We start from the raw sequence: 10486 nt of genomic DNA, 5'->3' as shown, positions 1-10486 counted from the left end.
GGGGCAAAACAGAGCGGGTTGGCTTAGATTGTTGACAACGTGTAAATCAATATTTCCTATCCAATGTTTTTTTGAAAACATAAATAAATGTGCACAATGAGCACTTGTTGTCTCTCAAAGACATCATTACAGTTGTTGGTTATCTAGCTAGTGATTTTTTTGCCATATTAACATTGACATGAAATCAGTCAAAACACCTCAAAACAAGAGATGGTATCAAGAACAAGATGAAACTAGCTGAAACCAGTCACTTATGATTGCCAACGTTGCAGTTTCTTGTCATTGTTGGTAGCTATCTGGCCATCCAGAAATACAACAGATGGCACTTCTTCCCCACTGAAGCTGCGCATTGTTTTCGTAATGTTCTCAGCTAATCCATTATTCCCATGGCATAACTTCTTCAGAAAGTTGCAAGAAATACAAATCATAAATTCTTTAAAACATTTTAGGCCTACATTTGGGTTTTGATTAAAACATTTTTTTTCCCAAATGCTCTGTGACCACCCACCAATGTGGCTGGTAAAAAATACATTTTTACCCACCAATGCCTAAATATACCTGCATTTCATTTACCCACCAATGCCTAAATCTACCTGCATTTCATTTACCACCCTGCCCCTATGAGATAAACTAATAAGATACACTGTTCTCTTGCTCTGCATCAAAGAGTGATATGAATATTTTAAGTTAACCAACCTTGATTGATATAGGGACTGGTTTAACTCACAGAAGCTGATTTGTCTGCAGACAATGTTGTCATTTTGATCAGTGAAAGTTTCAATGAAGTACTGTTCAACATCACTGTTATGAAATGACTCTTCAGATGAATAAACTCTAAATTGATTTCAAAGAAGTCTAATACAAATCCGAGTGTACAGTATTTTAAATGACTATGTGTTTTTCCAGACACATCCTTTCTATTTAAGGAAGCTAGTGAGGTGTACTTGGGGATCAGGCTAAACCCCAGAGTAAAGATTGTCTTTAATCTATAACAGGCTATCTCTGGAGTAAACACCACATCATCCCTCCGTCATCCTCCTACATATAGCACCCAAAACCTAGAAACTGTGGGACGACTCCGTCACCACCATGGACCTGAGAGTGTCACTTGGTCACGTGGCTACCTGATCTTCATGATCTTACCTGCCAATCTGTCAGCTCCAGGCTGAGTCTCGGCAGTTCTCGCCAAGCCAGAGAGACGGCCTTACGGCCATGTCAACACAACCTAGATTTGGGAATCGTCACTCACGGGAAGAGGAAAGATGGAGAGATGCTGTCTGCATCCCAAGTGGCACCCTGTTCCCTATGTAGTGAACTGCTTTTGACCAGGGCCTACAGGGAGAGAGACAGGAAGAATCTCTATTTTAGAATGCTCTGGAGAAGAGCTTGCAGGTGTTTATTCTCACAAGTGTTTATTCCATGGACAACCACACTCCTACACACTAACCCAACAGTGCAAGCAAGCGAACAAGCAAACATAAAAAAACACCCACACACAGACGTTAACACTCTCACACATGCACACAAATGCACATACATATAATACTGAAGCTCATTTCCTTCTGTATTTGTAACATACTCAACACATACAGCATATGAACAAACCGTTGCTTTAATGATCATGCAGGAACAAACTGTGCCGACTGAGCTCATTAGGTACGGGACAAAATAATTGATATTGGACTGACCTTTAAAAAGCTATTAAAAGGCGACCATGTCGACCCATCAGTAAGCTGTCTTGTCATGTTTAGCCCACATACACCATCTCTCTCATCATCTTACTCTCTCTCCTACCCCCTCCTTTTATCTCCCTCCCTCCATCTCCATCCCATCCCTCTTCCTCCCTCTCAGCTGATAAAGCTTATTGTGGCCAAATAGGCTTAGGAGCATCGCTATGGCAACAGGGAGTCCGTAAGAGGCTTCACAAGGCACTTCATCTGGGGCTGTGATCTGCCGTTGCCCTCTGAGACACTGCCCCCAATCTCTGGAAACAAGCAATGACAGGCCATGCCTCCGGGGAGGAGGGAACTGTGTGTGTGTGTGTGTGTGTGTGTGTGTGGAATCAACCACAGGCTGTGGCTCCAGGTAGGAGGGGACTGTGTGAAAGGGGTGGGGTTTACTGTATAAGACTAAGTGAGGGTGTGTGTGCTCAAAGACTTCACAAGCAAGACGAGAACTATCGGAGTCCGTGCGACCGAAAGCAACACATCTTCCAACAACATCTCTCTCTTCATCTATCTTTTGGTCATAATATACATCATATATTCACTCCCTTGTGAATTCACTCCTGCCATAGCTTCCAAGACTGACCAGAGTTCAGGTAAGCAGAGTTTATTCATACAATGTTTTGTTTTAGTTTAAGGGGAGATGTGCAGTATTAGTATGGACTACAATATGTGCCAAGTGAGGTTTCTGATAGTCAGGGTGTTAAAAGTGGACAATATAGTTTTAAAATATATAATTTATCCAAATCAGTAACATGCATATATATATATATATATATATATATATATTTATTGTCTAAGAAAGACACACTATACACTAGATGAGAACGTCTTTAACCTTAAATCTAATCACACCTACCTACAATTACATAAAAATTAAATAACAGGGAAGCCTATCTACTTCTGGAAAGTTCCATGAAAAATGTTATCCAATGTGTTCAGTTTGATCCATAGGAGTAGCGTGTTTGAGCAAATTAGTACAACATTAGCGCCGTTTATACCTGGTGCTAACATGCAGCTTGTGTCTGGATCATATCCACATTCTGATTGTGCCCACATTTTCAGACAGGTATAGACAATTAAAATATTAATTGTGAACTGATTTTGATGAAGTCTAAGATTCAAATCTGTGTAAAAGGGCAAATTCAGGACGAAGGTCACATGTTAGCACCAGGTATAAGCAGGGCTATTCTGGGCAGGAGGACAGAAGAGAGTGGGACACATTCCAGGAAACAGGAGTCAATGCAGGAGCCCTGTTTATACCTGGTTCTGAGATGCAGCCATTGTCTTGATCTTGTCCACATTCTGATTGTGCCAGCATTTTTAGACAAGTGTAGATTATCAAAAGAAACATTGTGATCTGATTGTGATCAGATCTTAAAAGTGTAAACAGACAAGATCAGATCAAGACCAGGATGAAGGATGCATGTTAAGATCAGGTATAAACAAGGCTTAGGAAATACTTGCATATTCATGAGTTAACCTTACAATTACACTCGATCAATATGGAAAGTGGTTGGGATTAGCACTGATGGTAATACTCCATTAAGCGTTTATGAATACTCATTATAACATTATTATCATTATAATCATATACATTTGAGCTCACTGAAATTCTAAATAAGGAGTTGCAGTCAGTATCATAATAGGTGATTAATAATAAACTGGTCTTAAATACATCGAAAACTTAAAGCATTGTATTTGGTTCAAAATATTTTCTAAAACCTAAACCTTAGCTGGAGATGTGTATAAACGGTGTGACCATTGAGCAAGTTAAGGGAGCAAAACTCCTGGATATAATATTGGATGGTCACGTATCATGTTAAAGCTCTTGGGGCCCATATGTGCCGGTCATCAATGTCTATTTTCTTTTTTCTTGATTTAATAAATACTTTTGACAGTACTGTATGCTGTGGTTAAGGCTACGACGGCGCCAGTCCAATGAGTGGAGCTTACTCAGGTGTTCAAAAGCCATATCAGACCGAAAGATGAATGCTACTTAGGTAGTTCTTTATGAGGTTCCGTTTAGAAAACGATCTCTCTGCAGAAACGACAGTTACAGGGATGGTAAAAACAGCTTGATTGCCTTAGCAACATCAGGGAAACAGAAGTGAGTGGTGCTTCAAACACAGCAGTTCTGCAACATCTTAAGCCTAATTGAGCCTCTCATTCTCCTTAATTGCCGGCCTCAACACGTTACAGAAAGAGATTAACTGTATAGGATGCTCTGGGGAAAGATTGTCTGGATACTGAACAGCCCAAAATTTGTTGGTTGGATTTAATTTGATTTAATTTATCTTGAATATAACAAGACAAAACCCTCTGAGTAGTGGCTGAATGTATCCTCAAGCCTACTACTGTTTTTTCCTAATTGTTATGCTATTTGATATGTAATTTGTATTAACAGTTTATAAATAGTAGCTAAATAGTAACTAAGTAAGGTATATAGCTATATATAGTACACTGCATAATGAAACAATCCCTCGTGAACTAGTGTTCTGAGGGTGGACTGACTAGTATTTGCAGTGGCAATTTTAGCATGTAAATGTTGGTCGGCAAACCATTTTTTGGGGTGGGGGATGCATGCCAGCAAAGCCACAACACAACATGAAACAATACATGAATTGTACTATAACGGTGACAAACTTTGCCCATAACCTGTTAGGGCCTACATAAAGCAAGTTGTCCTAATAGCAGAGTCCCAACAGCAGGCCGAACACCTTACCACCACTACACCTGGCTAACAGCCTTGTCTGGCAGCGAAACAGTTTCATTTACTGCCATTAAAAAAAACAGCTGATATGGTTGACTTGTTTAAACAAATGTGGTTTCTACTGACAATTGAGATGTACAAACTACGGCATAAGGGGACAACAAGCGGATAAGAGGCTATCTGTAATTTCGATTAAGACATTAATGAGTGAGCTAGGATGATGTAAATCATGTAATCAATATAACTATTTGTTCAGTGCTTTTGACATGTACAGGACAGAATTCAGAACATTGGCCATTCTTACAGTGTTCTTCGTGTACACCAAGTTAGAACCATAGGATAAATAAAGGGGGCATATAAGCAGACAATGAAAGCTCTTACAATTATGATGATTACATTTCTCTAAAACAGGTTATAGGCTACATGTGCACCACCAAGTCAGATCAGTAGGTGAAATTAAGAGGGGTAAATAGACCAAATTATTAGGGTGAGGCACATGGGCTACTAACAGCTTACTACACAATAGTATTACTTTCTTAGCTACAGTATACATATCTCCCTGGTATTTTACATCATTTATGCAGCGGCATACAAGACATTTTTGGACTCATCTTGTTGTACTGTGCTCTCTTGAACAGGAAGATGGCGTGGCGGTCCTTCATGTGCAAATTTTGTCATTAAACTTTGTCATCAAAGTCTGGCATTCTCTCGATTTATGGTGCTTTCAAGACAACTGGGAACTGGGGAAAAAACAAGGTCGATGTTACGGTTTTCTTCCGTCGAAAGAGAGTCGGACCAAAATGCAGCGTGGTTAATACGATACATGTTTAATGACGAATAAACACGACAATACAAAAACAACAAACGGAACGTGAAAACCTATACAGCCTATCTGGTGACAACTAACACAAAGACAGGAACAATCACCCACGAAACACTCAAAGAATATGGCTGCCTAAATATGGTTCCCAATCAGAGACAACGAGAATCACCTGCCTCTGATTGAGAACCGCCTCAGGCAACCATAGACTTTGCTAGAACAACCCGCTAAGCCACAATCCCAAAACCTACAAAACCCCCCCATACATAAACACAACACAAAATAAACCCATGTCACACCCTGGCCTGACCAAATAAATATAGAAAACACAAAATACTAAGACCAGGGCGTGACAGTCGAATCATGATGACGTCAGTGATCTAGAACGCTCTAGAAAGAGGCTTGAGTTCCCGACTTACATTTCCAAGTATGATGACCGTTGAAAACGTATTTTCCCAGTCGGATCTCGTTTTTTTCCCCGAGTTCCCTGTTGTCTTGAACTCACTGAAGTCAGATTTCCCAGTTTTGAGTTAACAGTTATTTTGAGCGCGGCAGAAATCATTACCAACCCCTACGCTCAGTATTTTAAGCTGGCTGCCCCACACCACAGAAAGCACTGAGCTAGGCTGAAACACCTGCTTTTTAGTGCTGCCTTACTCAAGAAAGCAAAAAAAGAGACTATGTTGGTTTGCTGCTTTATTAACTCAATTATTGTAATAATGTTTTTGTTTACATTGTTTGCAAATTGATATGTCAATTTAACATGCAAAACAGGCAACTCCCCCAAAATAATGTGGGGTTTAAAACAGGTGGGGCTCTGCACTGAATGATGGGTCGCCACTGATTATGTGGCATTAATAGACTGGTATTACAAACAACTTTCCACCCAAGCTGAGAGAGAGCGTGAGGACGGCTCATGTCATGCAGGGTCAGATACAATCTGCAATGTTTGAATTTCCAACTTTAATTAGCCTATTGAACAAGTCATTATATTATTGCCAGAAGCCAACAGTCTAAAAATGGCAACATTGCGACACATTGTATAGATTGTGAAATGTGAGAAAATGAACATGAGAAGAATACAACCAAATAGGTCTACCAATAAACATGTATCCATTAGCCAAAGCAAAGCCAAACATAACATTGGGGGTGCAGAGAAACTGACTCCAGTGACAACGTGGTACTATACAGGGCCATGATCGCATGGAACTCCCTTTCATCACCAATTACTCAAGCAAAATGATCTTGAAAAAAAGATTCTACAGCATTTAATGGAACGTCGGGGGCTGTAAGGGGACAGACAAAAGCATGCACACATAGACACACATAATCTGTTTTTACTATAATGTTTTATTTGTTGTATTGTTTGTATATCGTTGTATTTTAATTTGTGTGACTGTCCTTGTCTATCAGTGTATCGGTGTTTTGTTACTTGTCATGTTTGGTGTTTTTTTGTGGACCCCAGGAAGAATAGCTGCTGCTGGGGATCCAAATAAATCAATATGTCCCATTTAAGTCGAAAAGCTACCTACCAAAAAGCTGCACTGATCTGATCATATAGAGAGCAGGGATGGGACTAATCTCATGCTGTCTCTCTATCTGTCCAATAAGCCCGTTTATAAACACATACATTGTTCATCTACATAATTTACAATAAAAACCAACACAAACATACAAAATATATATACATTTTTAATCAAAATCCCACTTTCGATAATAAAAACAATAAAAAAATCATGCCAACACAGAGGCACTGATGGTCAAATTAGTTTATTCTGATTATTTATGCGTATAACAAACAATATCTTGTGTATTTTGTCAGTTTTATAAATGCATAGAACAGCCCCCTTCAGTTTAAATGGACACCCCTGAAAGAGGTTGACAGGAAGTGGGAGTCATGAAGCAGAGAAAATGGTACCCTATTCCCTATATAGCACTACTGTTGACCAGAGCCTATAGGGTACTGCACTATGTAGGGAATACGGTGCTATTTAGGACAAAGACGCAATGAGAGTGGATGTGAAGGAAGGGACTGGATATGAAAGGCTTTAGCTTGTACAGACAGACACCTGAGTAAAATGATTGTGCCTGTGAAACACCTCTCTCTTTGTGCTGTTCTCCTTTGGGAATGTTTTTTGATCTGTGATAATAGCCTGTCCAAGGGAGACAGGTGTAGAAAGCCTCCAAGCTGTTGGCAACAAACAGATATTAGCTAGCGAGGACGCACGTTACCTGTACCTCCCATGGATTACATTGATGTGATGGCAACCCAGGCTAAACAGACTTTCTAGACATCCACACAATCCATCCAACGAAATCGTAAGATTACAAATGATCCTCTCTTATACAATATGGAGAATATCATTAGGAGTACTTTGTAGGATTCCCTCCCCTTCCATTTACAATTACCTTTTTCATTAAAGAAATATTGAGAAAACCACATTGTGGAAAACCAACCCTATAAGACAAACAGTCCATACCACAACCTAGCAAACCCAGTAGACTTTTCTTTTATTGCATGCACTGTACTAGAGAGGCACTGTACTTCAGATTTACACCATGGCCTCTCCTCACACTGCCGTCTGTTTCCTCCCATGCAGCACGGGGCACGAGGGAAACAAGGCGTCGGTGGCGATGGCCTCGTGGTTCAGTTGGAGCAGCGAGCCGGACTACCGGAGTCCGCGGCGGGACCCGTCTGACGTGGTCATGGACACCCTGATGCTGGAGCTCAACTGGCAGCTGAAGGAGGCCGAGAGGATGCAGCGTGAGAGGGACAGCGAGTACCGGCGCCTCCAGACTGGCGTGGACTATAGCTGGCTGGTCAACACGCCACGCAACACCTATGACGTGTCACCTGGTGAGAAGCTGGGCCTGGAGGACCTGTGCTCCAAGGTGCATCCATCCTACTGCGGAGCTGTCATACTGAGGTGAGTAACCTTTGACCTTAGTTGTTTCTGTACTTAACCCCCTAACCTAACGTATCTGGCGTAAAAAGACGACAGAGCAGAGTCCCCACATCCGTTTTTCAGGGAATAATACTGTATTCTGAAAACCAGAAACATCTGCTCCTTCCGACCCAGCGGAGTGTTGTCCCCCTAATCTACACTGGCCTTTTGGTTAAGTTCTCTAAACCACCCCTGACCTTCGACCCCCATTGATTCAATGCTGTCCTCATAATTGATTACCCTCTTACTCTGACCAGGGTTGTGTGATTTTCCTTCCGTGGAAAGAAAATTCACACACAGTAATGTGAGGCAGAGAGAGAGAGAGAGAGGGACAGACAGAGAGAGACAGAGAGAGAGACAGACAGAGAGAGACAGAGAGAATATAAAAAGATCTGGAGGCCAATCGGCCAAATCAACAGGAGCAAGGGTACAGGTGGGGGCTGACCTATTTGAAGGCCTAAGAACTTATCAGCCTAATCTTGAGAGGAGTAAGTATCTTTAAGTATCCAATCTCTATGGGAAGACATAGGGGCCACCATTAAATATCCCATCTGCTAGCAGCCAGCCGATGAGCAAGGGACGCGAGAGCACTGATGCTGTCACAAAAGCATGGTGGAAAAGCAGAGAGAAGCTCTTCTGATATAATAGGCTTGTTTGGATCAAAGGTTTTTCAAGTGCATTAGTGATAGCACGTTGTGGTGGTACAGTGGCGATGGTAAACGCTGCTGAGTGGAATAGTACGAGCTCATCTCCTTCCCACGCACGTACTCTCTGAACCCTCCACTAGACGCCCACATAGTTTCTCTCCTGTGACTATAACTAGGCAAAGTGAAACAAAGCTATTGATTACAGCGGATGGCTTAAGGTCTCTTGGTTTTGTACTATTTTTAAATCTATAGATAAGTCATCCATTTATCCTGATGCATATGTATTGGGGGAGGTTTGGAACCACACTCACGTGATGAGTCCTGAAGACTTGCGTTGGCTTCTTGTATGAATGCCTAGGCTTGAGCTTGGTGGGCTAACAATCTAGATACCTAAGTTTGAACCCTGGCCAGTAATATGAAGACCTGTGTTGGCTCTCTGAGTTAATTCCTAGGCTTTAGCTCAGGGGCCTAACCTAACACAGCCACCCGACCAGTCACACATGGGTCTAGCTGAGACCGATTTGACTTCTCTCTGACATCCAGGTTCCGCCAGTTGGTGACTGAGAACGAGCCGGAGGTGCAGGAGGTACCCGCCCTTTTCCGCACAGTCGTCCTCGAGGCCTTGGACCGCATGAGGGAGGAGCAGGAGGCGCAGCGGCTCTCGCGCCAGTGGAACAACAAACGGGCCATGAGCATGTCTCTCATGAACTTCAAGTCACGCGTCAAGATCAACCCCTTTGGCAGCACCTTGGGCCTGACCTCGACTGGAGGGGGAGGGGAGGGTGTGTGCGAGCTGAAGACGGTGTCAGAAGACGTGGAGAAGGCGCTGGAGGAAAGGGCTGACAGGTCCCAGAGGGTGTGGAGCATGCCCAACTTCAGACATAAAGGGCTGTACACTACCAAGGCCGTCTGAGCTGGGAATCCACAGGACAGTGTTGTGGTTCAGTGGAGGATAGAGCAACGCTAGTGAGAGGTAGCCTATAATAAACCCCTGGAACCTGCCCAGTCTGCTTTGAACAAGAATGGGGAGAAATAGGAGACATGTCTCTCCCATCCTCTCCTTCAGCAGTGTGGGGTCATCCACTATTGAAAGCTTTTGACTTATGAATTTGATATGGGGAGCTATGCTAAGGATATTTCACAATGTTTTGAGATTTTCAGACACATTCTTTGCTGTACCTTTATTGTAAATTAGATAGTTTCTAAGAAAATTGTGTTGCATGCACTTCCTTTTACTGTGCTTTTTTTCATTATAACAACATAATACTCCAGAGCTACATGTATTTCAATTGTAGTTAACCAATGAGACTTACACATGAAACAATCAACAAGTTCTGTTTTTTTTCTCAAGCATTTTTTTGGCACTGTAAAGGGAAGTGCTGCTTATCATGGCTTTTTAGTGACCTTTTTATAACTTGAAAAATCAACAGTAAACTGACTGCACTATTGGAGTGGTTACCATGACATTGTATATTATATCAATCTTCGTTCTAACTCTTTACAGTTGGAATACAGTGCATCTTGATCTCTTTATGTTGTCGGTCTTACTTTATTGCTATGGACTTATCAGCAAAATACAATTGCTGTGCAAATATTTTAAATGCCAAATATTTCAAATCACTTTCTTACGGCAAAAA

The 10486-nt window shown here is 41.7% G+C and overlaps 1 protein-coding gene across 1 annotated transcript; it reads left to right on the top strand.

The window, feature by feature from the left end:
* Positions 1-2135: 2135 nt before the first annotated feature.
* On the top strand, positions 2136-10380 carry rd3 (retinal degeneration 3, GUCY2D regulator). Its single transcript, XM_024419706.2, has 3 exons — positions 2136-2320; positions 7858-8184; positions 9393-10380. The coding sequence occupies exons 2-3, from the start codon at positions 7892-7894 to the stop codon at positions 9760-9762; spliced, it is 663 nt and encodes a 220-aa protein (XP_024275474.1). The 5' UTR covers positions 2136-2320; positions 7858-7891; the 3' UTR covers positions 9763-10380.
* Positions 10381-10486: the final 106 nt, after the last annotated feature.

The sequence above is a fragment of the Oncorhynchus tshawytscha genome, linkage group LG05 (assembly GCF_018296145.1).
Source record: "Oncorhynchus tshawytscha isolate Ot180627B linkage group LG05, Otsh_v2.0, whole genome shotgun sequence".
NCBI classification, from domain to species: Eukaryota; Metazoa; Chordata; class Actinopteri; order Salmoniformes; family Salmonidae; genus Oncorhynchus; species Oncorhynchus tshawytscha.
Note: the sequence above shows the minus strand (reverse complement) of the source record. Positions and strands in the feature narration are given on the sequence as shown.

What these genes read in the sequence shown, in the direction of transcription:
- rd3 (XM_024419706.2), top strand. Translation starts at nt 7,892, where the DNA reads ATGGCCTCGTGGTTCAGTTGGAGCAGCGAGCCGGACTACCGGAGTCCG. An exon ending in TGCGGAGCTGTCATACTGAG is followed by an intron (nt 8,185 to 9,392) that starts GTGAGTAACCTT and finishes TCTGACATCCAG; the next exon opens with GTTCCGCCAGTTGGTGACTG.